At 45.7% G+C, this 27841-nt stretch overlaps 1 protein-coding gene across 1 annotated transcript; it reads right to left on the bottom strand.

Annotated features, from left to right (window-relative positions):
• Positions 1–450: 450 nt before the first annotated feature.
• LOC144889539 (E3 ubiquitin-protein ligase TRIM50-like) lies at positions 451–17303 on the bottom strand. Its single transcript, XM_078770179.1, has 5 exons — positions 17262–17303; positions 8163–8215; positions 6163–6612; positions 1966–2061; positions 451–883 (listed from the first exon to the last, which is right to left on the bottom strand). Exons 3-5 carry the CDS (start codon positions 6571–6573, stop codon positions 725–727), a joined length of 666 nt encoding a protein of 221 aa, XP_078626305.1. The 5' UTR covers positions 6574–6612; positions 8163–8215; positions 17262–17303; the 3' UTR covers positions 451–724.
• Positions 17304–27841: the final 10538 nt, after the last annotated feature.

Consider the following 27841-nt stretch of genomic DNA (forward strand, 5'->3'; position numbering starts at 1 on the left):
TCGCCTTCATCCATGAAGGGCGACGACCAAAGGAAGACTACCTCGCACTGACGTGGCAGAACAGGCGTCATCGTAATTCAACTTTCAGGCATCAGGAACAGGCGTCATCGAATATTTGTTGTGGTTGCTCTTTCAATCACTAAAAGAAAACTTAACCCACACCTTCATGCACATGTAAATCTTCCCCACCCCCAATCAATAAATCTTCCCTCAACACTTACCTTTCAAAATCTTATTAATGCTTCTTTCTTGGTCTTCCCTCACACCAGCAGCCCTATATAAGCATTATACGTGTAACTTACTGTTCTTGCAATCTCCAATAGCGTGACAACTGTCAGTAATCACTGCTGTGGTAAATGTGGAACTATAATCCCGAAACAAGAGTGATAAATGAACCTTCCAGGGTCTGTGTCAAGAACAACATCTCCACATCTGATGGTATATTCATGTTGTGTTATTATGCTTCCTAAAGTACAATGTGCCATTAATTCACTCTCCGAGCAATACCCCAAGTCCTAGCATTCAATCGGTTCTCATGGCCTACAGGTTTATGATTAGTCCATTTTTTTCTCTTCTAAAAAAATTAAATTCAATAAATATTGACAATTAAACATTACCACTTTTGTAAAAGGTGAAGAAGAATGCCTACCTGTAAAAATGAAATAGTCTCAAGATCCTGGAGTGCTGCTTTCAATGTGGAATTTGTTTCCTGGAGAGAGTTCAACTACTCCTTCACCTTGTCCATCTGCTTCTGAAGGAGAAAAATCTTCTCATTTTGCCTTTTGATCACCCCACTCTTCATCAGATCCACGGATTTATCCACATATTGGTACAACGCCAATCGCTTTTTCTCCATCCTGTCCACAGTCCCTTTGCCTGAATCCTGGAATAAATCAATCATTGTGCGATTGGAGTTAAAAGTCAAGAATAAACCATCAGAAAAAGGTTAAAACTAAAGAGAACTAAGAATTACGACTGAAGAAGGATTAGGACATATTGCACGAGTGCATTTAAAAGGACATAATGTTTTGGACAGGACACTTATCCACAACACTTATTGGGGTGAGTTGATGGGTTGATGGAAAATTTCAACATTTACCCAACCAAGATGAGGGAGATTTTAATTAGTTCGCATGTGATGGACAGAATTAGGCAGAAAAGGTATAAATCTTTAAAAGTGAAAGAAATAAAATAAAATTTCAGATTTCCTGATCACAAAAAAACACCAACACTTGTTCAGATATGGACAGAGTTTGTTTCCAGGGAATTGCACAGAGGTGGGCAGTAATATTACAGGATTACCTGCCGACCTCCACTCTTTTCTCTGGCTTGTGAAACAATCTTCATGAAAAAGTTCAATCCCGCTCTACCCTCCACGGCTCGATGTTGGCATCCCACTACCCTCTCCCATCATCCTGAACCATCCAAACCTGCAATATTTTACCACTTTCACTATTTTCACCACTTTTCACAATCACTCCCCTCTTCCCTAAACCAATCGTCTTGCAGGTTAATGCGTTGTTCACATCTTGTTATTTTTTCTTTTTTGCCCATTAATTAATTCCCTAACCTTTTCATGTTCCACCTTTTGCCCCACTGCCCCACCGTCAATACATTTCCTTTTTTCACTCTGTATCTTGCTCTTCCATGAGCTGACTCTTGTGTCCAAAAAAGCATTTAAACAATAACTTGAAAGCATTTTAAGGAGACAACTTTAAAAAAAAAAGTCTGTTCAGTTGGATTTAGAAGTAAATCTCACATTAATGGTCATGGATTGACATTGTTTTGGGTCAGGTGGTTGGTGGCTAGTGTGTGTAGATGGCCAGACATGGCCTGAGATGGCTGAGATGCAAGTAAGATTGTGTAGTTTGAGCTGTGGTGATGTCACCCATTGGAGAAACAAATGTTTTTTCCAGATGCTAATTCTCTTCCCTTCAATCACGTCCATTCCTTGGTACTTCATACCCGTGTTTGTTCAACCTCCCGCTTCAGCTGATGGAGTTGGGATTCAAGGTGCTGCTTTGACTTTGATAGTTCAGGACACTTTGCAGCCAAAACGCCCTGCACAGAATAAATAAGTCCAGGTAAAGGGAATTGTTCATCTGTATGTAGAAACGATGAGGCACAAACTGCACAAAATGATTTTAAAATGTATTTGCAAAAAAGTGGAGACAAGACATTTGTCGATTCCAAATTAAATATGAACTCTTCTTTATTTATACAACTGTATGAGAAGAGAGCTCATCAACATTATTATCATGGTGAATAATTGATAGTTAAAGGAAGCAGAGGTGGACTATAAAGGGGCGCCCCACATCTGGCAAATAAAATACATTTACTTCTTCATGCAGCTGTATGAATGAAATTGGCGCCATTTATATGAACTTTTCAGGAGTATTACTTGGTTCCTCCTCAGAACATAAGGGTAGACCAGCATGCACATGAGATTTTTTGAATGTCCCTTCTTTTCTATACTTTGGCATTTTCTACAAGCTAGAAAATGTCACATCTTTTCTATACTTTGCCACATGGCACATGCCATATCAAGAGGCCTTTTCCATACCCCTGGCATTTTTCCCAAGAATTACCACCAGAGTCAAAAAATTGATATGTCCAACATTTTGTGAATCGCCCCCATGAGCCAAGCAAAAATAGGACAACGGGTTCTGAAGCTCACCTGGATCAGGAGCAACAGTCACTCAAACCCCCCACAGACCACAATATTTTTTAATGCGGTGAACAAACTATTGTACATCATGAGTGATGATGGTTGTGATCAAATTTCATTGAAATTGTGTGTGTAGTTTCAGAGAAGAGAGCGAATTCGTATTTGGGGGGTTTGGGGGCGGTCAACCCTCACAACCCTCACAACCCCCTCCCCTGTAAACCCCCTTCATGTGCTCAGATTTTTATTCAGTCAATACACCTTCATTAGGCATCAGATATGAAGTTTGTGGCCAAGTTTCATCAACATCGTATGTGTAGTTTCAGAAAAGAGAGCAAATACCAATTTTGGGTGGGGCCCCACAGACCACCTTAGACCTTGAGTTTTTTATGCCATGAACAAACATTGGTACATCACGGGTGATGAAGGTTGTGGGCACTGGGCATGTTTCATCAAAACCGTGTGTGTAGTTTCGGTAAGCAAACTTCCATTTCGAGCAAAATCACGTCAACCATTATCGATATAGATGGAAAGTCTTTTGTCTTTTCAAAGAACCTCACGACGGATCATCATTTTGGATTCTGTGTCATTCAACTTTGCAAATGATTTTGCTTCGCCATTAGAAATGGTAAGAAGGCTTGAATCTGAAACAAATCGTCAAGATACATGTCGATATAACATGGCTTGGACATATTTAGATAATCAATACTAAGTAGCATCCTGGTCTACTTGTCAAGCTCACTAACTGCTGCATACAAGAAAGCCATCATACCTGGCTTCTGGACTTCCAGCACTTGCACAAATGACTCCACATTATATAGTACAGTACTGTATCCTGCGGACAGGCAGATACAGCAGCTGCATCACTGTCTCACGATCTGGAATTGTTGGACAAACAAAATGGATCACACCTTGCATACCTGGCAAATCTCTCAGTCTCACACCAGAAAGACCATTACATAAACCCCCATATTTCCATGTTCAACCACTGAGTATCCAAGAGATTCAGTGTCCAACTTCTGACATCTCTTCGGTTGAACATGTTACAAAGTTGGTTTGCAAAAGCAACCACAGATCGGGCATTCTCTGTCGTGTTAAGTCATTCCTTGATGGATGTGAGCAGTGAGTCTGGATTTTGCGAGTTTCACAAGAAGCGAGTTCGTGGCAGAACCATGTGGGGGGTTGAAGGGTGAGGAGACAGAACATTGAAAGGGGAGAGGGTGAAATGCCAACAAGGACACAGGAGAACATAGAGAGCCAACCAAGCTGTCAGCGATGCAGGAGTAACAGGCCCAGGGATGCCGCATTGCTGAAGGAGATTGCACTGCTTTTGTTTATTTAACATGTTTATCCAATTAACATGTTTATCCATGGATTCAAGTTGAAAAGGTGTGAAATAGGGACATGAGCCCAGAAGGAAAGCAATACTCCATTGGGCTGCAGCTGCAAGCCTCGTGGGTTGTTAAAAATTATAATTTGTCTTTGAATGATGGAGAATTCCCAATGAAGCAATGGCTTCCCAAGCCAACTCAGATATTTAGTTGGTCCAGGAGGGATTGTGGCTAATGGAGATGTTAACATGTTTGAAGACCTGAATTGCAAGTGTTGCTTAAATGGAGTAGATTGGAGGTTTTTCCAGTTTGTCGTTTTAAAGAGACAAAGTGAGACGCCAGGGTTTACAATTCCAAGTGCTGCTCAAGCTTCTTCTTTTTTCACACATGTTCAGAGAGGGAAGAAGCTGATGCCTGCCTGTCTGGAGGATGAGTGGTGCTGCAGCAAAGGGTGGAGTTATAAGCAAAATTTTAACCTGAGACTGGTTTGGGGCCTTAGATTTTCAACTGGGAGTGGATCCCATTGAGACTCAGGCATGACTATGAAAGTGGAGGAGAGGTAGACACAATACCAGATTTGGATAAATGCGTGAGCCATGTCCAGGAGATACAGAATTGATCTCTTTTCTAAAAATCAGAGCCTCAATCCATTGTTGGAAGAGCAGCAGATGGAGGGCCAGGGAGATTGAATGGGGTTCGAAACCAAACTGATGGTTTGAGATCAGGCCATGAGAGAAAAGGAAGGTTTTGATTTCAACTGCAATGTTGGATTATTAAGGCCCTTTCTGTCAATGTGAAAACCTGTCTGTGCTCATTTGTAGACTGGTGTCCTTGTCAATATCAGTGCACATTTCAAACAGCCATTTTGTTTATGGAGAACAATTAAACTTTGGTTTCCAGTTACATCATGGTTTGTTAAAGGAGTTTCCATGATTAATATGCTGGTCCTCTTTGAACAGAATATTAAAATGAGATCATTAAAAAAACTCAAAATAATTTGTTGCTTCATCCTTTCGAGCAGTCGAGTAATTTGTTAAAGTCTGATTGTCATGTCATCATAAATATTATTGAAGATCTTTGAAACCATGATAAGACGACCATTGGCCGAGACTCAGTATGAATGTGAACGTTGTGACGCAAGGAAGTAAAAGCACAAGAAAACAAACACCAGTAATGGATAATACCAGGCCTGAACATTACCTCTTGTTGGTAATTGTTGTAACTGGAAGTGTTTTTTAAAAATCCTTTTATATGAAGTTTAACAACACCCTGGTGTTGGCTTAGCGGTTTGGGTGCCGGCTTGGGATCCTAGGATCCTGGGTTTGAATCCCGGTCATCGCTGAATTAACACCAGGGGGGCTGACTCAGCCTGTCATCCCACTGAGGTCGGCAAATTGAGTACCAGTTTACTAGTAATTCCCTGTGTGTTGGAAGAGGCGACTTACAGGGTTGGCGGCAGGAAGGGCATCCGGCCATAAAATATTGCTGAACAATGGGGAACACGGTGCCCGAAAAAGGCCAAGCCCTGCTCTGCGGGGGAAAAAGGCCTCTAAAGGGGGTGCCATATGAAGTTTAACAATAACAGGTTGTTTTGTGTTGTTTTCATGAATATACCTGGGATGTTAAAGTGGTCTAAACCTGTATCTTTTATTAACACACACTTCCCTTTATTCAACAGCTCAAAATGCTGTTCACACACATTATTCTTGAGCATCGCTTGACATTTCATCTCCAAGCTTTTTCAGAGATTTGGGTCTATATCCTTAGGCCCAGGGCCATGAACAATCTCAGCATAAAATTGTTAATTTGGTGAGCTCTCAAGCCTACCTTTTTACCTGTAAAATCAATAACCACCTTTTCTGTCAGTTGTTCAATTTAAAAGACTTGTTTTGATACTTCGCTCATTCTACAACCAATTGATCTCCAGCAGTGTCGGGGAAAGTATCATAAGAAGGTAGTCTCTCTATAAAATAACCTCCACTTGTGAGGAATGTTCTGAGTTATGAGACATTTTCATGATTACAGAACTTGAAATTTATCAATGTCTTATATCTTTTGGCACTTTGTTCTTTCAACTTCCTTTGAGAATGGATTTTATATTCTTGGAGATAAATTCAAATGGATAAAATTTACATGAACAAATAAACTTTTCATTTATTTACTTGCCTTGAGTTCATCACGAACAAGCTCCACAGGAACAACTTCATGGTTCTTATGTTGTCCAACCAGGCACATCACACACATCAAGCTTTCATCATCCTTGCAGTAGAGTTGTATTGGCTTGCCATGCTCGGTGCATCTTCGCTCCTCCACGTTTACTCCTGGCACCAACTTCATCTTCACTACCAATTTGGCAAGGGCCACATTCTTTTGACATTCTGGTTTTATCGGAAATACTTTACGGCAGTTCGGACAATCACAGACTGTGGCCTCTTCCCTGCTTTCCCAGTGTTGCTCGATGCAGACTTTACAAAATGAGTGGCGACATGGAAGAGTAATTGGTTCCTTGTACAGTTCAAGACACACAATGCATTGAAGTTCATCTGCACAAACTCCAGTCATCGAAGAAGACGCCATTTTCTTGGTTCAGAGAAGGAAGTGGAGCAGAGTTGAAACCTGTAGATCGAGAGGGGTAGTTATAAAAACAAAAGTTTAGAGGTAAGAAAACATCAGGTAAATTACTATGGAGCACATCTACCTCAGAAACAAGAGAGTTCATCGAACACGATACCCCACTCAGTGTTAAAGTCTATACAGGAATGCCTCGTCGTTCACGAGGTGGTGAAAATCCCCATGAACCACAAACTTAGGAGGTAATGGGGAAAATATGGTTTGGGATTCAACTATAAAATTGTCCAAACTGTACCATTAATTAACATGTTTGTGCATTGTTTTTGTGCTGTTTGGATTCAAAAGAAAGTATTATTTTCCTCTATTAAGAATAAATAAAAAAAGTATTTTCCTGAGTTATTATTATTATTATTTCTAGAATACAAGATCCGTCGCTTCTCTGATGGAAATACCAATCTTTGCTGAAATGGCGAATCTATGGGGGAAGAAAAAAACCCAAAAGATTCCTGGGAGATAGGTCACGTGTTTGCATTTGCACTTTTGACACGTGTGTCCATGTACCCATAAAAGAAAAAGGTTTTTCCCGGGAGTTACCCAAATCCAACGTAGTTTGATTTATTGAAATGCGTTAATCCATTCTCAAGTTATAACACAACAAACAAACAAACAAGACAGACGGCTCCTTTTATAATACAGATTTTGCGAGTAGGCTGAGGCTGCTGATTGCATCATTGCTGGGAGCGTGGCTGTGCCCCTGATGAATTGCTCCGATTCCAGTAAGCTGGAACTCATTTTGCAGACCTCAGAATGATGACAGACCGAGGCAACACCCCCCCCCCCCAATCCACCCCTCCCACCCCCTCCCCAATCCACCCCTCCCACCCCGCCCCACCCCCAAATCCACCCCTCGCAAGCCGCCCCACCCCCCCTAATCCACCCATCCCACCCCGCCCCACCCCCCCAATCCACCCCTCCCAACGCGCCCCACCCCCCCATAATCCACCCCTCCCACCCCGCACCCCCCAATCCACCCCTCACAACCCGCCCACCCCCCCCTAATCCACCACTCCCACCCCGCCCCATCCCCACCCCTCCCATGTCATGGCCGCACCAGGACAGCCATTTTTGTGAAATCGAACATCTATTAGTATCGATGACAAAACAGACAGAACAATGGCAAGCTTGCAATCAGCGGAGCTATACTTCGATCTCTTAGTTTATCTTTCTATTTAACAAGATGATCTGAAGTATCTGAGTGGCAATGCTCCATGACCCGTCCTTCATTCTTCCTCTCTGCATGTCCTGATGCTTTTCCACTTTGCCCTTCATGCTCTGAAAAAGAGGGTCTGACTGGTCCTGGTCACAACGTACGTGTGGTTGTGTGTGTCAGTAATAAGCCAATCACTCCGATGGTAACCGGGTGGAAAAGAAGTATCAACTTCAAGTTTTGACTCATGGGGCAAATGCGACAAGTTATGCTGGGCCTATAATTCCGGCTCTATCCTGGAAGGAGGGGGTCCCTCATGCCATGGTGTGATGGTATTCTTAGATTCGAACTTTCACCAAAATGTAATCAGAACCTCCGTGTCACGTACACAACCTGTCCACCAAATTACGTCCGAATCCATCCACAAGTTTTTGAGATGTCCTGTTCACACACAAACAAACAGACAGTGGGTAAAAACATAACTTCCATCCACCTTGGGTGTCAGAGGTAAATATACAAAAGATTGACGATTTAGGCGACCTTTACCCTTTGACCTCAAGAGGAATAGGCTTCAATGACCCAATATGTAAAACCGGGTCAAATTTCAAACCAATCTGATCAGACGATTTTATACAACCTTGACCTTTGACCTTGTGAATAAAAAAACAATCGGCTTTTTACCTTTGATTGGTGAACCAATTCAGCGACCCAATATGCAAATTCTTTTAATTTCAGGTGAATTGGATAAAAAATGATGATTTTATTCGATACTGACCTTTGACCTTTTGACCAAATTATTAATTTGATTTCTCTGTATTCTGGTAATAAAACTTTGTTGAAAATTTCCATGAGATAAGCTGAAATGGTACAAAGGTTACAGCCCGTGCACACACACACACACACACACACACACACACACACACACACACACACACACACACACACACACGTCACATACACACACACACACACACATACACACACACACACACGCACACGTCACATACACACACACACACACACACACACACACAAACACGTCACATACACACACACACACACACACACACATACACACACACACTTGCAAAACCCCGCTGTGTGGAGGGTGGGCTAAAAATAACGTTTCGATCAGTGTTTGTGAAATACCCGAACATTAATGCTTCGGTTCGTAACGTTAATCGATTTCACTTTTAAAGCATTTTTCTGAGAATCTGCGTTATTTACACTTTGCTCTCAAAGAGTTTCAGCGTTTGTCAAAATCTTGTGAAATATTTTGTTGATGCGTCTTTTCGTCAAGTTGTGACTTGCAAGGAATCGTTGGAATGCTTTGGTGGCAAAAATGCATCTACGCTGCAGCGGCTAACAGAGGTAGTAGTAGTAGTAGTAGTAGTAGTAGTAGTAGTAGTGGTAGTAGTAGTAGTAGTAGTAGTAGTAGTAGTAGTAGTAGTAGTGGTAGTAGTAGTAGTAGTAGTAGTAGTAGTAGTGGTAGTAGTAGTAGTGGTAGTAGTAGTAGTAGTAGTGGTAGTAGTAGTAGTGGTAGTAGTAGTAGTAGTGGTAGTAGTAGTAGTAGTAGTAGTAGTAGTAGTAGTAGTGGTAGTAGTAGTAGTGGTAGTAGTAGTAGTAGTAGTGGTAGTGGTAGTAGTGGTAGTAGTAGTAGTGGTAGTAGTAGTAGTGGTAGTAGTAGTAGTGGTAGTAGTAGTAGTGGTAGTAGTAGTAGTGGTAGTAGTAGTAGTAGTAGTAGTAGTAGTAGTAGTAGTGGTAGTAGTAGTAGTAGTAGTAGTAGTAGTAGTAGTAGTGGTAGTAGTAGTAGTAGTAGTAGTAGTAGTAGTAGTAGTAGTAGTAGTAGTAGTGGTAGTAGTAGTGGTAGTGGTAGTGGTAGTAGTAGTAGTAGTAGTAGTAGTAGTGGTAGTAGTAGTAGTAGTGGTAGTAGTAGTGGTAGTAGTAGTGGTAGTAGTAGTAGTAGTAGTAGTAGTAGTAGTAGTGGTAGTAGTAGTAGTGGTAGTAGTAGTAGTAGTAGTAGTAGTAGTAGTAGTAGTAGTAGTGGTAGTAGTACTAGTAGTAGTAGTAGTAGTAGTAGTAGTAGTAGTAGTAGTAGTAGTAGGAGTAGTAGTAGTAGTAGTGGTAGTAGTAGTAGTGGTAGTTGTAGTAGTAGGAGTAGTAGTAGTAGTAGTAGTAGTGGTAGTAGTAGTAGTAGTAGTAAATGGTGTTATTCAATCGATCATAAACATTTAGACAGAGAATAACAGAAATATCAACAAAATAGTACATGTTAATATAATTAAATTGTATACGAGTGAACACGCTGAAAAAAGGGCATTAAAACAAAGAACAGAAAAAATCACAAACTGATTTGATCACTGAAAGTTAAAAAGGCTAAACCATCTACATTATACATGCGACATAAACAATTTTAAAAACAAAGTGCACTTGAATGGTCTGTCATCTGCAAATACTGAGGAATGACAAGAAATACAAACAAATTTCATGATAAAATAACATGATCATTCGGCAGGATAACCTCGAGGAGGGTAACTACAGCGAAAAGCAGGGGAAGGATTAAAGAATAGGTGCATCAGAATCAGCAGAATGGTACAAAAAGATAAACATGGAATTTACTTTCTACTTTAAAAATATTAAAAGAGGACATCGTTAAAAAGGGAGTACAATGTATATTATTCACTAATAATATTAAAGTATGGTACAGCACTGTTTTTTTACCTTTGGGTTTTACATGTGATTTGTGAGAGTTGAGATGAGTTTCTGAGAGAATATTGCATCCGATCCTGCCTCAGGTCTGGAAACCAATGTCTAACCTCATTAGATGTTAGAAATTGGCCTGAAAATCTCGGACAAGTTTCAAGCCGACATTCTTTGAAGGGTCGAATATCACAAAACTGAAGGGTCTGATTGTATGATTGTCCGAGAATGATTCGGAGAGCCCTTTTCTGAAGCTGTCCCAGTTGGTTATCTTGGCGGATCGTGAGACCAGCATTCCAAACTGGAACAGCATTCTCTAAAAATCTTCAAATAAAAAATCTTCCACGGCTAAGTTAAACTTTTTCAGCATCTTCAACATAAACAACTTTCCATTTGCCCCGGTGACAATATTGCTGATGTGAAGATTCCACTCCAGATCAGATCAGATGACAAAACCCAGTATTTTCATATGATCAAACTTCTGCAGTAAAGTCGCTTGGATCGTAAATTGAGGCTTTGGCGGAGGTTGCTTCATGAAACAAACTTCCATTAGCACACACTTATCAGTATTCAAATTCATGTTATTTTTCATTGCCCATTGGGTAAAAACATTCAAGGCAGATTGTATTGTCACATTAGGTTCCCTGCCCCTTCAATCCTCAATCAATGTCATGTCATCAACATACTTGAAGGTTAGAATATGAGCATCGTCATCAAGCTGAGTCGTTCCATCATTGGTTTGAGCCAAACAACAGAGAGGGCCCAATTTGGTACCCTGTGGTACCCTTCATACAGGATTTGATTTACAGACAAGGTACCCTTGTATCTAACATATCGAACTCTTTTATCCAAGAAACCACATATCCAGAAAAATAAAGCAGGCCCCGACACCCATTTGAATTTACGATGTTACAATCACATTGTACATATTATATCAAAAGCTTTAGAGAAATCTGTTGCAACCACCAAGCGGTGACTTAGTTGTTTGTCAGCGTGCTCATACAGATTGTTAACAATTAACAAGTTAATTAATGAAAACACTTAACAAGGAAGTGTGAGGTGGAATAACCTGCTCGGTTACTAAACTGATTGATGTCAATATTGTCCTTAATGTCACTGAGTAAGCATCGAGTTGCAAAGGTTTCAGCTAATTTTGCAAAGTGATCAGTCAACGATATTGGTCTGAGTCTATGAGGCCTCACCTGCTATGAGGATTCACAACCGGTGACATGTTTTCAAAATCCTATTTTACTCCTGAATGTAAAAATTGCCCAAATGAATTGTATTATTGGGAGAGTTGTTTGAAGTGCGTATCTTGAGATTGTGGCGGGCACAAGGGGCAATAATTCCGCGCACCAGTGGGTGGCTCCTGACCACGTCCTGTTCTCCTGACATTGCCCCCAGGCGTGGCGGGTCGGCCGACAGGCGGGGCATGTCCTCAGTTCCACCCTGCGCCTCGTGACGCCTTCGCTCCGGGCGTGGCCCGAGCTGCGCCTCCACACCCAGACGCTCGCGCCACCCACTGGTGCGCGGAATTATTGCCCACTGACAATGTGTCCACCACACGCGCCCCCCCAGAATTCCCGCGCACCTGAAGGGTGAGCTTGCGGGGAAGCCAGATGACCCGGCCGAAACGCCCTCTGGCGATGCGTGCAGGGCTGGGGGGTAGCGGGATGGCAGGGCTGGGGGGTGCCGGGGGTCTGATGCGTCCAGGCGGGGAGCGAAAGCTCATGCCCCACCTTTCGACCGATCGGCCACGCCCGGGGACTAGGCGTGGCCTCGGCACATATAGGCGGGCTCTAAGCTCAAGCCCGCTCAGTGCTGAAGTACGAACTTTGAATAAAGACTCTTTGTTGTACTAACGCGTTGTGGCCTACCTCTCTGGCAATCGAGTAGTGTGTGCGCAGCACCACACTGGTGACCACTATTGGTTCAGCCATCGCTGACCACCGAACGCGCCATGGCCACCAACGCCGTCGCAGTTAAACTCCCGGAGTTTTGGGAAGCGCAAGCCGACATCTGGTTTGTCCAGGCCGAAGCTCAGTTCCAGCTCCAAGGCATCACGGCGGACGAGACCCGGTACTACCACGTGGTCGCCGCCCTCGGGCCCGGCACTGCCGCCCACGTCGTGTCCATCCTTCGGCACCCACCGGGCGACCACAAGTACGAGTCGCTCAAACATCTCCTGCTCGCCACGTTCGGGCTCACGGAGCTCGAACGGGCCGATCGCCTCCTGGACCTTCCCGAACTCGGCGACACACGACCATCCGTCCGGATGGAATTTATGCTGTCGCTGCTTGGTGACCAGCCCCCGGATTTCTTATTCCGGGCGCTTTTCCTACGCCAGCTACCTGCACAGGTATGCATCGCGCTGGCCAGTTCCAAAATAAAGGAACCCTCCGCCCTGGCCGTAGAGGCCGACAAGTTTTTCGCAGCCTGCGACACGCGGTCGGTTTGTGGTGCTGCCGTAGTGGATCCCGGGGCGGCGGCTACAGTGCCCCTCGTGGCCGCTGCCGCGCCCTGCCCACCACCGCCGCTGCCAACACCATGGCCGCCGCGGCCGCCGCCGCTGTCGCAAATCTGGTGCTACTACCATGCCAGGTTCGGCCGCAAGGCTAAATCGTGTCGTCCGCCGTGCTCTTTTGACAGGTCGGGAAACGACTGGGCTGGCGCTCATTAGTGGCCCTGAGCGTCGGCCATTCCGGCAGCCTCCTGTTCGTCATGGACACCTTGTCTGGGCGCCGTTTTCTTTGCGACACAGGAGCGCAGGTAAGCTTCCTCCCCGCCTCCACGTCCGACAAGCAAACCACGGGCCGGGGCCCCGCTTTGCTTGCCGCCAACGGTACACCCATCCGCAGATTCGGGAAGCGTTGCCTCTCACTGCGGTTCGGAGGGCAGCGCTTTCAATGGTCGTTCGTGACCGCCAGCGTGCCGATGGCACTGCTCGGTGCGGACTTCCTTTGTGCGAATGGGCTGTTGGTCGACGTGAAGCGCAAACGGCTCGTCCAGGCCGAAACCTTCAGCTTGCTCGCTTGTTCGCTGAGCGGCTCGTTGAGCGGCTCACTGAGCGGCTCACCGAGCGGCTTGCCAAGCAGCTTGCTGGAAGGTTCCGTCCCGGCGAGTTTACTTTGCACGCTTCCGGCAGCGGACGACTTTACCCGCCTCCTCGCCAGTTTCCCGGCCCTCACGTGGCCCACCTTCTCAGCGGTGACCGTTAAACACGGGGTGGAGCACCATATCCCCACAGTCGGGCCGCCAGTCTATGCCCGGGCACGCCGACTCGAGCCCACGAAGCTCGCCGTGGCGAAAGCGGCGTTCGCCACGCTGGAGCGGCTGGGGATCGTACGGTGCTCCAACAGCGCTTGGGCTTCTCCTCTGCACATTGTGCCGAAGCCCGGCAGAGGATGGCGGCCCTGCGGGGGCTACCGCCGGCTCAATGATGCCACCACCCCCGACCGCTACCCGGTCCCGCATATCCAGGACTTTTCCGCCCGGTTGGCAAACACGACCGTGTTTTCCAAGGTGGACCTCATCCGGGGCTACCACCAGGTCCCCGTCCAACCGGATGATGTCCCGAAGACTGCCGTCATCACCCCTTTCGGGCTCTTCGAGTTCCTGAGGATGCCCTTCGGGTTGAAGAATGCGGCCCAGGCATTCCAACGGCTTATGGACAGCGTCTTGCGCGACTTAACTTTCCTCTTCGTCTACCTGGACGACATCCTAGTCGCGAGCGCGTCCCGGGAGGAGCACCTACTCCACCTCCGCACGCTTTTTGAACGCCTGGGCCAGCATGGCCTAATCATCAACCCCGCCAAGTGCCGTTTCGGCGTCGCCACCATCGACTTATTGGGGCACCGCATCACCAGGCACGGGGCCGTCCCTTTACCGGCCAAGGTGGAGGTGGTCAGTGATTTCCCGCGGCCCCGCACGATTAAGGGACTCCAGGAGTTCCTGGGAATGGTAAATTTTTACCACCGCTTCGTGCCCCATGTCGCCCAGCTCCTCCGCCCCCTGCACGAGGCCCTCTGGGGCAAGCCGGGCAAAGGTGACGTCGCCTGGTCGGAGCCGATGGCCACGGCGTTTGCGGGCGCAAAGCTGGCCCTGGCCAAAGCCACCATGCTGGCGCACCCGGCACCCAATGCCCCGATCGCGCTCACCACCGACGCGTCGGACTATGCGGTGGGTGCGGTGCACGAGCAGTGGGTGCGTGGTGCTTGGCAACCGCTCGCGTTTTTTAGCCGGCAGCTTCGCCCGCATGAACGCCACTATAGCACCTTTGACCGCGAGCTGCTTGGGCTCCACCTGGTGGTCCGACACTTCCGCCATCTGCTTGAGGGCCACCCGTTCACGGCTTTCGTCGACCACAAGCCCCTTGTGTTCCCGATGGCCAAGGTCGCCGAGCCATGGTCGGCACGGCAGCAGCATCACCTCTCTGCCGTGTCTGAGTACATGACGGACATCCATCACGTGGCGGGTAAAGACAACCCGGTGGCGGATTGCCTTTCCCGGTCAGTCGTGCACGCGGTCCACCACGGGGTCGACTATACCCGGATGGCGGAGGACCAGACCACCGACCCCGGCGTCCAGGCCTTGCGGACCACCGTCACGGGCCTCCGCGTAACCGAGGTGCCGTTCGACGCCACGGGCGCGGCCCTCCTAGGCGACGTCTCCCTCGGCCGGCCTCGCCACATCGTGCCCGCTGGCTGGCGGCGCCCAGTTTTCGACGCCATCCACGGCCTGTCCCACCCGGGCACGAAGGCATCCCAGAAGCTCGTCGCGGTGAAGTTCGTCTGGCATGGCCCCCGGAAGGACGTCCGCGACTGGGCCAGGACGTGCCTCGCGTGCCAGCGCGCAAAGGTTCACCGCCACACACAGGCCCCGTTGGCCCCGTTTGCGGTGCCCGAGCGTCGTTTTGACCATGTGCACGTCGACTTGGTGGGACCCCTGCCCCCCTCGCGGGGGGTTCACGGCGACGCCTGCAGCTGATGTGGCGCAAGTCTTCATCGCCACTTGGGTTGCCCGGTTCGGTGCCACCTCGGACATCTCGTCCGACCGCGGCCCCCAGTTCACTTCGGAGCTCTGGGCCGCGGTGGCGCAAGGCCTCAGGGTGAAACTACACTGCACCACGGCCTACCACCCCCAGGCCAATGGCCTGTGCGAGCGCTTTCACCGCTCCATGAAGGCCGCGCTCCGGGCCAGCCTCCGCGACGGTGGCTGGGTCGACCGACTCCCCTGGCTCCTGCTGGGCCTCAGGACGGCGCCCAAGGACGACCTGCGCACGTCCTCGGCGGAGCTGGTCTTCGGGCAACCACTGCGGGTACCGGGGGAATTCATCCCCGACTCCACGGCTCCTTGGTCCGCGGCGCAGCAGCGCTCCGCCCTTCAGGAGACCGCCCGGAGGCCCCGGTGCCGACGGCACACCATGGTGACCCGCCTTCCCATGTCGCCCCGGAGCTTCGCACGGCGAAGTATGTCTTTGTCCGGCACGACGCCCGCCGGGCACAGCTACGGCCCCCGTACGACGGGCCCTTCCACGTGCTGGAGACTGGGGACAAATACTTCACCATCGACATCGGTGGTGCCCCGGATCGCATCTCCGTGGACCACCTCAAGCCGGCCCACCTCGATCTGGACCACGTCCCGCAAGCAGCTCTGCCTCCGCGTCGAGGCCGCCCCCCTGCGGTTGGACCCCCGGGACCCCCCAGCCCGGCACCCCTCGCCAGGGGGCGTTTCGGCCGGGTCACCCGGCTTCCCCGCAAACTCACCCTTCAGGTGCGCGGGAATTCTGGGGGGGGCACGTGTGGCGGGCACAAGGGGCAATAATTCCGTGCACCAGTGGGTGGCGCGCGCGTCCAGTCGGGGAGCGAAAGCTCATGCGCCCTCTGGCGATGCGTGCAGGGCTGGGGGGTAGCGGGATGGCAGGGCTGGGGGTTGCCGGGGGTCTGATGCGTCCAGGCGGGGAGCGAAAGCTCATGCCCCACCTTTCGACCGATCGGCCACGCCCGGGCACAAGGCATGGCCTCGGCACATATATGCGGGCTCTAAATTCGAGCCCGCCCAGTGCTGAAGTGCGAGCTTTGAATAAAGACTCTTTGTTGTACTAACGCGTTGTGGCCTACCTCTCTGGCAATCGAGTAGTGTGTGCGCAGCCCAACAAGGTGTACTTTTCTCCAGGGCAAAATTGTGATCGCAATCTAGCAATTCCCCTTCTCCTCCCAAGGACTCTGAGTCCCTGACTCAAAAATAAAACAAGATGGAGCTTTGAACAGGTCAGAGCCTCGCCAGTGTGTGCAGTCACCAATGTAAGATTTCCCACCTTTTTTACTCGATGTTCTTTTTTGATTTGTGTCCCATACTCCACAGAGTGTCGGTGATGCCGAAACAGATTATTGGCAAAGGTTACACTGGGTGGTTTGCCATTGCCTTCCTAGCGTTGCTTGTCCATGGTCTATCCTTTTAAATCCTGGGCACCAAGCAAGGAAGCAGCTTGTACCATTTATAAAAAAAAATCTTTGTATGACTCGGACGGGGTTTGTTTCTCCGACCCTCCCAGGCTCAAAGCGGACACTCCATTAAACCACCAGCTTTGACCCCTTCCCCACCAATGGATTATTTACTTGATACACTTGGGAAAAAAATCTTATTGAAAAGACTCCGGGAAAAAATTATTTATGAATGTATCTCCTCCTTTGTGATGCAACAAACATGGTTATCAACATTTCTAATTAAAACAAAACATAATATGTTATTTATTTCACAATCCAGTAACCTTAATGTAATCCCTTACCTCTCGTAACGAAGATTCGTTTAAACTACACGACGATCAGATAACCAACCAGGAAAAAAGCAGGTATGTCAGTTTTGTTATGTCACGTGGGAATGCATTGACGTCATTTACTTGAAGTGACTATTCAATCTTATTCCGGTTTTCAAGTCCACCACAAACTCTCAGCCACTTGGTTCAATCATAAACACTTGTGGAAATTACACATCATCCTTTGAAGTTGTTTTCCCTGTGTAAAGTAACAAAGATGGAGAAAAGATGGTTGTGACGTCAAAATACGAATTCCTCTCTTTTCTCAGTCTCATTCTCAGTTTCTCCTGAACAATGTGGATTTTATCATTTGAAGGTAATAATAAATTAAAAGGTACAAAGAGGGAAAATAAAATGAGCAAGAATGCAAATCCTCAGAGAACACACGCCCAACCACACCTTAAAATGGGACGTGTTGATTTTACAGGTAAATCACGTTTTACAGGTAACCACCTAAACAACGAAATTAATGTATAAGTACACAGTGGAGATAGGATTGGGGATATAAATAAATATATACAGCAGTTTAAAGTTTTGTATTAGCAGTGGAGATGGTTAATGTGTATTTCGTAAATAAGTAATTCAAAGTTGTGTGCTGGTCATGGAGATGGTGAAACTGCATTTCGTAAATAAGTAATTCAAAGTTGTGTGCTGGTCATGGAGATGGTAAAAGTGTATTCAGTAAATAAGTAATTCAAAGTTGTGTGCTGGTCATGGAGATGGTAAAAGTGTATTCAGTAAATAAGTAATTCAAAGTTGTGTGTTGGGAGTGGAGATGGTAAAAGTGTATTTCGTAAATAAGTAATTCAAAGTTGTGTGTTGGAAGTGGAGATGGTTAAAGTGTATTTCGTAAATAAGTAATTCAAAGTTGTGTGTTGGAAGTGGAGATGGTTAAAGTGTATTTCGTAAATAAGTCATTCAAAGTTGTGTGTTGGTAGTGGAGATGGTGAAACTGCATTTCGTAAATAAGTAATTCAAAGTTGTGTGCTGGTCATGGAGATGGTAAAAGTGTATTCAGTAAATAAGTAATTAAAAGTTGTGTGCTGGTCATGGAGATGGTAAAAGTGTATTCAGTAAATAAGTAATTCAAAGTTGTGTGCTGGTCATGGAGATGGTAAAAGTGTATTCAGTAAATAAGTAATTCAAAGTTGTGCTTTGGTCAAAGAGATGGCAAAAGTGTATTCAGTAAATAAGTAATTCAAAGTTGTGTGTTGGTAGTGGAGATGGTAAAAGTGTATTCAGTAAATAAGTAATTCAAAGTTGTGTGTTGGTAGTGGAGATGGTAAAAGTGTATTCAGTAAATAAGTAATTCAAAGTTGTGTGTTGGTAGTGGAGATGGTAAAAGTGTATTTAATAAATAAGTAATTCAAAGTTGTGTGTTGGAAGTGGAGATGGTAAAAGTGTATTCAGTAAATAAGTAATTCAAAGTTGTGTGTTGGTAGTGGAGATGGTAAAAGTGTATTTAAAAAATAAGTAATTCAAAGTTGTATGTTGGTAGTGGAGATGGTAAAAGTGTATTTAGTAAATAAGTAATTCAAAGTTGGGTGTTGGAAGTGGAGATGGTAAAAGTGTATTTAGTAAATAAGTAATTCAAAGTTGTGTGTTTGAAGTGGAGATGGTAAAAGTGTATTTTGTAAATAAGTAATTCAAAGTTGTGTGTTGGTAGTGGAGATGGTAAAAGTGTATTCATTAAATAAATAATTCAAGTTGTATGTTGATAATGGAGATAGTAAAAGTGTATCATCTTCCCCATCATCATACTAAAATATGGCATTTTGTGTCTGTCTGTCTGTCTGTCTGACTGATGAATGTTTGACCGCAATATATTCCGTCATTACTTATCCAATCTCAACCAAACTTGACAGGATGACTAAGGGTTACACAATGAAGGTTTTAGTGCATTCATTTGTCCCCCTCTGCAGGGGGGTTTTCTCCCCCGAGCAGGTTTTCCCCACCATTGCCGTCAATGGGGTTGCATGTTGAGGTGTATATCCATGGCAAGTTAGCTTTATCGTGGCGTTTTTCCAAGACCGCTTCGAATTACAAAACTAACGACAACAGCATAATAATAATGTTATTACAAAACAATATTAATACCAATAATATCCCACCTCCTCAAGGTGTTTTTCCTCCTTGAACAAACGTCGAGTCAATGTTAATAAATAGCTTATCATGGCATTTCCATGCGAACAACGGCCCAACGGCCTCCAAGAGAAGTAAAATTTTTATAAACCACAAACACGTAGGCCTATGATTAGCTTTTCAAACAGTTGCTTATGCTGTTTATAACACTAAATAAAGAAATTTGGAGGAATCCCAACATCCATGAGGTAGGTTTTTTACTTTCAGAACTGAGCTAAGATATACTGTACTCTATATACCCCATAGGGGTTGGGTTAATAACATGACCCTTCTTGCCGCTAACGTGCCATTTTTAGGAGCAAACTTTTGAAACTCGCTCCTGCTGTTTCACACGAAACAAAGGGAGGAAGCATGGGTTGTGCTAATTTTCCAAGCAACTAGCTTGCTGCTTGCCAAGCCCGCCATTTCTTAACGGTTTTGAATGGAGTGCCTGCTCAAATGCTTCGACCAAATGGCAATCTCTCCACAATAAAATTGGTAAATGAACACACACCCAACGTTCTTGAGACAGGACCATAGATTGACTGCAATCTATATACCCCAAAGAGGAATGACCCTTCCTGCCACTCCCGGAGTGAGTGGGTGCACTAGTTCTACAAATACACAAATACGTTACTTATCCAATCGCAACCGAACTTGACAGGAAGACAAGTAAGTCACACGATGGAGGTTGGAGAAATTTAACTTCCCCCACACCCCAAGGGTGTTTTCCCCACCAAGGGGGTTGCATGTTGAGGTGTATACCCGTGTTAAGATAACTTTATCCTGGCGTTTTTCCCAAGCCGCTTCTCATTACAAAAGCAACAGCAACACAAAATACGAGGGCCAGTCAACAAGTAACCTTAAAATGGCGACATAAATTCGAGAATGTTATGTGTCTAGTTGAAGACTACATACAGTGGGTGGGGGGAATATGGACCCCACTGAATTTCCCATGATGCACTGCATCAAGCCTCGTCTCCATATCACGGGATAAACAAGTATGGCCGACCAGCAAGTGAACAACTGCAGTTGATTCAAACTCTTTAATGACGGTAAGTGCAAACTTCCAAAAGTTTTCATCTCAAATTTTACAATTCATAAGCATGCAGTACTGTGTATGTACATGTAGTCACTAGCTTGATTGATGAGTGGTGTCCCTGGCTGAGTACACATGAGAGCTGTCTACAGCACCACTGTGTGTAGAAAACTCCATCCCAGCGCATATGTACTGGGCATGCTGACATGATCGAGAGGCATGGTGTGGGGAATATGGACCCTTTGGTGGTGTCTAATATGGGCCCATGTCCATATTCCCCGTGGTCGATGTCCATATTCCCCACACAGAAAGCTAATAGAATAAGTCCACAAAACAGCATATTCACTGTCAAAATTTGAATCAAATACATTTTTCTGCACCGAAATATGTGACTAAGTAAAACTAGGCATGGTCCAAGTAGCCGTCAAGTATCAGCTGTTTGTTAACAGCCGATAACATGTACACTTGATTCTGGATAAAAATCCGACAGTGACTATGCACTGTCGGAGATTTAACTCGCCCCGAAAAAGCGTAATCATCACATCCTCTCCTTATAAAAGACGTTTGATTGTGGAACATCAAGAACAAGAGAGAAGGGCACTGAAGAAAGGGCCAACACGCGAGAAGCAGAATCCTTTATCCCCAACTAATTTGAAAGCGAAAAAAGGCAACAGACCACGAACAAAGCGCGGCCCTCCCATTCGAAAGCAGGTTACCAAGTCTACTAAGCGACACAGAAAAGGACCTGAAAACTGCATGAGTAATTTCTACCGCATATATTGCAATGAGTTATTTGTGGATCCACCTGAATTTTCTTGGATCCAATGCAGTGAATGCAAGCAATGGGCCCACGAAAACGAAACTGACTATGAGGGTATAGGTGATTTCGTCTGTGACGAGTGTCGCTAAGGTTGTTGTTCACTGAAAAATCGAAAAGTAACATTTGTCCCAGGGAACATTTGTCGAAAAGAAACTGGACTTACCACATTGAGGTGACATGGACCCGCGGTCCATATTACCCCAATGGGGGGTCCATATTCCCCACGTTGTTTGGAATATGGACACTGATGGCATATTTTTATTTGTCCCCTCAATCATATGTCTTTGATTTTATTCAACCCAAACTGCATGCGGATGTAGGCTGTCTGGTTGTCTAAATATACCATTATTTGGAAATTTTCCTTGTCTATTTGTATAGCCTCTATCGGGACTTTGGCTTCGGGGGTCCATATTACCCCCACCTACCCAATGTTATATCTATGGGTAAGAGTCAAGTTTTGCCTGTTTTCAATCTGGCAACATTGAGCGTATGACCTCAGTTGAGCCAACCCTAACAAACCAAGATTGCGGCTCCCTTAGAAGCATGCACCAGGGAGGAGAAACGTTCTGTCATCCATTTCTTGGTAAGTGAGGGTATGAATCCCAGTGAAATCTATCGCAGAATGATAATGCAATATGGTGATGCATGTTTATTGCTGCAGCAGGTGTACGACTGGGACAGGAAGTTTGAAAGAGGAGTGTTCAGTGTGGCAGATGCTGCTCCCTCATGTAAGCCTCACACAGCCAACACACCAGAAATGGTTGCAGGATTTGAGCGCATGCTAAAGGAAAACCATGGCATTACGCTGGATGACGTGGTCTCCAAATTGAACATTAGCCATGGTTCAGCATACCATATCATTCACAACGTGCTGGGGTTCAGCAAAGTGTCTGCAAGATGGGTGTCCAGACAACTCACACCCGAACTGAAAAAACGGCGAGTGGAGGCATGTGAAGAACTTCTGCGACGTGATGAAACAGAAGGCGATGATTCTTACAGCGTATAGTGACTGGGGATGAAAGCTGGGTCCACTACTTTCAGCCAGGAATGTAGAGGGCAAGCAAAGAGTGGTGCCATTCAACTTTACCGTAGCCCAAAAAATTCCGCACACAGCCATTCACTGGAAAAGTGATGCTGACGCTCTTCTGGGACAGCTGACGTCCACTTGTGGGGCATTACATGCCCAGAGGGACCACAGTCACCAGTGCGTCATATTGGGACCTCCTTAAAAATCATCTGAAACCAGCAACAAAACAACAACAACAACAACAACATGCATTTTAAGGCCATTTTCCCTGCTGGAGCAGGGGTTAGCCTTGCGGTCCCCATGACAATGATCTCCATTTTGCGCTATTTTCTGCATCTCCCCTTGTTAACCCCCTTGCCAGCATTTCTTCTTCCACCATCTTTAGCCAAGTCTTTCTCGGTCTTCCCTGTCCTCTACTTCCTTCTACATTCATTTCCATTACTCTTCTCAACCAGTCACTTTCATCCTTCCTCAACACATGACCAAACCATCTCAAACTGTTCCTCTTCACAGCATCAATCACAGGCTCTATTCCCATCATCTTTCGCAATCCATCATTTGTCTTACTCTCTCTCAACGATACTCTGCCAAGGAGCCACCAAATCTGAAAACTGAATCTGAAACTGAAATCTGAAACTGAAATGAAAACAAATCTGAATCTGATCTGAAACCAGCAATCAGATCAAAACGTCTTGGACTACTCACTACAGGTATTTTGCTCCAGCATGACAATGCTCGGCCCCATACTGCCCGCACCACAGCTGCAACAATCGAGGACCTGCATTTTGAGTGAAATCCTCATCCACCCGACTCGCCAGACCTTGTTTCAGCTCGTTTCAATGTATAGCCTTTGAGATATGAGCGACAACACATTTTGGGCGGACAGGCGGATGGACGGACGGACACCATCGTGAATTTGGGGGTTTTCTTAATAAAACTCAAGAATGCTTAACGGACATTGCTGAAACTTGCAACATATTACCTCAACGTGCAAAGCATTTATTTCTGCAATTTGCAGGCAATTTCATCCAGTTTAAGCCAAGAAACGAATTTTCAGTCGCCATGTTAAAGTTGAGTTGTGGGAGATATGTTGAAGGCAGCGGGAAATTGGGGTGTGAAGAGAATGACAGAGATCTGCAATCTGGTTGTTAAAGAAGGCCGCATTCCAGTGGATTGGGAACTGGGTACCCTTGTCCCTCTATACAAGGGGAAAGGTGACCCTCTGGACTGTGGCTCGTATCGAGCGATAAAGTTATTGGAGCATGGAATGAAGGTATTGGAAAAGGTGTTGTAGAAGAGGATAAGGAAGAAAGTGAAGATTGACGAAATGCAGTTTGGATTTATGCCAGGAAGAGGAACGACAGACGCGCTTTTTATTGTGAGGCAGTTGCAGGAGAAGTACATGGAGAAGAGGAGGGAAGTTGTTTCTTGGGTTTGTTGATCTGGAGAAAGCATTGGATAGGGTTCCACGTGAAGTAGTGACATGGGCATTGAGGAAGTTAGGAGTGGAGGAATGGTTGATCAGAGTAGTGATGGCAATGTACAAAAGAGTGCGCACAGCTGTAAGGACGAAGGACGGGAACAGTTGTGAGTTTGAGGTGAAGGTGGGAATGCATCAGGGGTCGGTACTAAGTCCACTACTATTTGTAGCTGTGATGGAGGTGCTGGCTCAGAACGTAAAGGAGGGTTTACCGTGGGAGTTGTTGTATGCAAATGATCTGGTGTTGATTGCAGAAAGTATGGATGGACTGAAGGAGAAGATGAACAAGTGGAAGGAATGTATGGAGACAAAATGTCTGAAGGTGAATATCGTAAAGACGAAGGTGATGGCAAGTGGTAAAGCATGTGGTGAGGTGGAAAGAACTGGGAAATGGCCGTGTGCTGTGTGCAGGAAGGGTGTCGGAGTGAATTCCATTCAATGTACAATGTGTGCTGAGTGGGTTCATCAAAAAAGTAGTGGCTTGAGAGGGTCATTAACCAGTGTGGCTGCTACATTCAAATGTAAGGTGTGCACAGAGGGAGCTGCAGATGGAGGAAATGTTGAGTTGGATCTTGGAGACGGCATGAAGCTGGAAGGTGTGAAAACATTTTGTTACCTAGGAGACATGCTGAAGGTGGATCAGACTCGGCAATGGTTGCTCAAGTGAGATGTGCATGGAAGAAGTTTCGGGAACTGAGTGGCGTGCTGATGAGGAGGGGAGTGTCATTGAAGCTGAAGGGAAAGGTGTATGCTGCATGTGTGAGAAGTGTTATGATTAATGGGAGCGAGACATGGGTAATGAACATAGAGCAGCAACGAAGGCTGGAAAGGGTGGAAATGCGAATGGTTCGGTGGATGTGTGGAGTATCGTTGAGAGAGGAAGACAAATGATGAATTGCGAAAGATGATGGGAATAGAGCCTGTGATGGATGCTGTGAAGAGAAACAGGTTGAGATGGTTTGGTGATGTGTTGAGGAAGGATGAAAGTGACTGGTTGAGAAGAGTGATGGAAATGAATGTAGAAGGAAGTAGAGGACGGGGAAGACCGAGAAAGACTTGGCTAATGATGGTCGAAGAAGAAATGCGGGCAAGGGGGTTAACAAGGGGAGATGCAGAAAATAGGGCAAAATGGAGAACAATGTCATGGGGACCGCAAGGCTAACCCCCGCTCTAGCAGGGAAAATGGCCTTAAAATGCCTGTTGTTGTGCTGTTGTATGTTAAAGTTGCATCCAGAGAAACGATCCCACAAAACGGGAGGGGCACATTTCGCCTCCCTTGATTTCCATAGAATAAGCAATTTGAGAGGTACATTCAAGGGAACTGGTACCCCTTCACTGTATATGAACTATTCCCGAGCATTACTTGGAATGCATGCATCCATAACTTTTTTGAGGCATCATTCTATCCATGGTTTTTGGCCTCAACATTAAACAGTGAAGAATCACTCAAAAACTTATCAGATCCGGATCTTTATCAAAATCGCATCAATTCGTCCTTGTCGCACACGCAACCTGTCCAGCAAGTTTTGTCTCATTCCGTCCATTCCTTCTTGATATATCGTGCTCATTGACAGACAGACAGATAGGGGTGAAAACAATCTCCTTCCACCTTCGGTGGTGGAGGAACAAGAACGGCTCTCGGTGGAGTGCACACCTCCGCCAGGCTGAAAGGTTTGTGTTTTGTATTCCATTGATAGGCCGGATCTGCATCTGAACCTGAACCAAAATCTAATTGGCTTCTTATTGCCACCTGCCCCATTCTTCCACCAAGTTTTGTTATAATCTGTCCTCAACTTTGTGAAACATCATGTTACAGTGCGCAATATGTCATTTTGGCCACATCTCTCAATGGTGAAGAATCCTTCAGAAAATTCTCAAACCCACATCTGGGTTTTCACCAAAATTGTCTCGATGCGTCTTTGACAAACACTCAACCTGTCCAAATCCATCCTCATTTTTTTGCGATACCATGCTACATATGGATTTTGGCCCTTTCACTCAGTGGTGAAGAATCACTTAAAACATTCTCAGATCTGGATCCAGATCTGGATTTTCACTAAAATCTAATCAATTCATCCTTTTTCATCCCAATTTCAATTCATCCCAATTCACAAAAAAAAGCCCCCCCCACCCCCCCCTCAATCTTCTCAATTTTGCCTTTTCTGTCTCTTCAATGGCATACCAGTCCCCCAGCTTGCTTCAAATACCAAAAAGACTTTTACTATCCATCTTGTCCACCGCATGCATACTCCCCTACTCAGTCTTTCCTCCCCATCTCCCAGTGTTTGTCCGAGTCTCTTTCCATTTTCCCCTTCAGCCCTGCTGTTTGTGTATCCCCCCTCTTTCTGCTGTTCTTCTTGTTCTGTTGCATCATGATCCTTTCAGTGTTCTTGCTCTTCCACGAGCCTTGACCATGAATATAAAAAATAAAAAGGAGGAGGTAGGAGCAAATATGGATGGTGTTAAATATAACCCAGAGGCAGAGAGAACAGGGTGGGAGAGCAGAGAGGGAATGAATGCTATCAATGAAAAGCAGAAGGCATTTATTATGTTCGAGTATAAAAGCCCATCAAAAATGATGGGTTTGAACAGTTTATTCAATGGTGCAGCCTCATGAGCGTGCCAACGTCTGAAGCCTCGGCCTCGTGGCAAGGTGTACTTGCATCTTTTTACGTATTAAACATCATACGGACGAAAATGAACATTCGTTTTGCTCTGCACGCCTTGTATTCATTGTTTAAAATAACACTTTTGTACACCACCCTTGAGTCTCATTGTGCAAGCCACCGTCTACAATTCTCGTAGAAGAGACAGAATTAATCTTTTCTGGAAAATGCTTTTTGAGTTTGTTTTGTACTCAAAAATAGACCCCAGTGAACACACATTCGTGTTAAAAGATTGGCATTTAAAACCTTCCCTTATGAAGGGGGACAGACATCTGTACAAACACACAAACTGACATTGTGGTTTATATGGGAGATATGAAAAGTATATGGCAAATGTTAAACATAATAACAGGCAAATACCGCCATAACTCTGTTCTTGCACCTTGTTGAATGTCCATGTACCTGCCACGTCACAATCTGTGAAGATTCGTTTTCACACTCCTTGGTATTTTCACTAAATTAAGTGTGAGAAACAAAAACGCAGAAAGCTGGAAAACAAGTGGCATTCCCCCAGGTTGGGAATAGATCGTGACCTCTATTGCTTCTGCATTATTGTCCACAACAACCAAATGAACGACTACTGAGGCAATGACTCTAAGTGGTGGATAGGTCGAGTGGTGCAAGGATGTTTGCACGATTGTGCAGGCTTAATGGGCCTCGTGGTCTCCTCCTGTGTTGAAATTCCTTGTGTTAGGCCTTGTGTGATCCTCACGTACAAGTTGAGTGAAGGAGACATTTGGCATAAACAGTGAGTTATAAATCAGCCTCAGGAACCAAATGGAAAAATAAATTAATAAAACAGAAACAGAAACAAGGAAAACCAGAAAAACCGCCATTGCCACTTACATGGTTTCACAACAGTCCCACACCCTCACACACCCTCACACCCTCACACACCCTCCCACACCCTCACACACCCTCACACACCCTCACACCCTCACACCCTCACACACTCACACACTCCAATCGTTTCCCCAACCAAGTATGAACTTTCTAGTGTGAGGAATCAGATGTTAATCAACCTTTACACGGATTTACACCAATGTAAGATTTCCCACTTTTTTGATTTGTGTCCCATACGTTTTACAGAGCATGGGTGATGCCGGGACAGATTATTGGTGTAGGTCATACTGGGTGGTTTGCCATTGCCTTCCCAGCGTTGTCCATGCTCTATCCTTTTAAATACTGAGCGCCAAGAAAGGAAGCAGCTCGTACCAATTACAAACTCTTTGTATGACCCAGACCGGGTTTGAACTTCCCACCTCCCAGACTCAGAGCCGACGCTCCATTACACCACCGAGTTTGACATTCCCAACTTTGTGGATTATTTCCACATTCGGTGTTCGGTGTTCGATGTTCGGTTCGGTGTTCATTAACACATTTGTTAATGTTCGGAACAC

Source organism: Myxine glutinosa, chromosome 1 (assembly GCF_964187855.1).
Source record: "Myxine glutinosa chromosome 1, kmMyxGlut1.1, whole genome shotgun sequence".
Lineage (NCBI taxonomy): Eukaryota > Metazoa > Chordata > Myxini > Myxiniformes > Myxinidae > Myxine > Myxine glutinosa.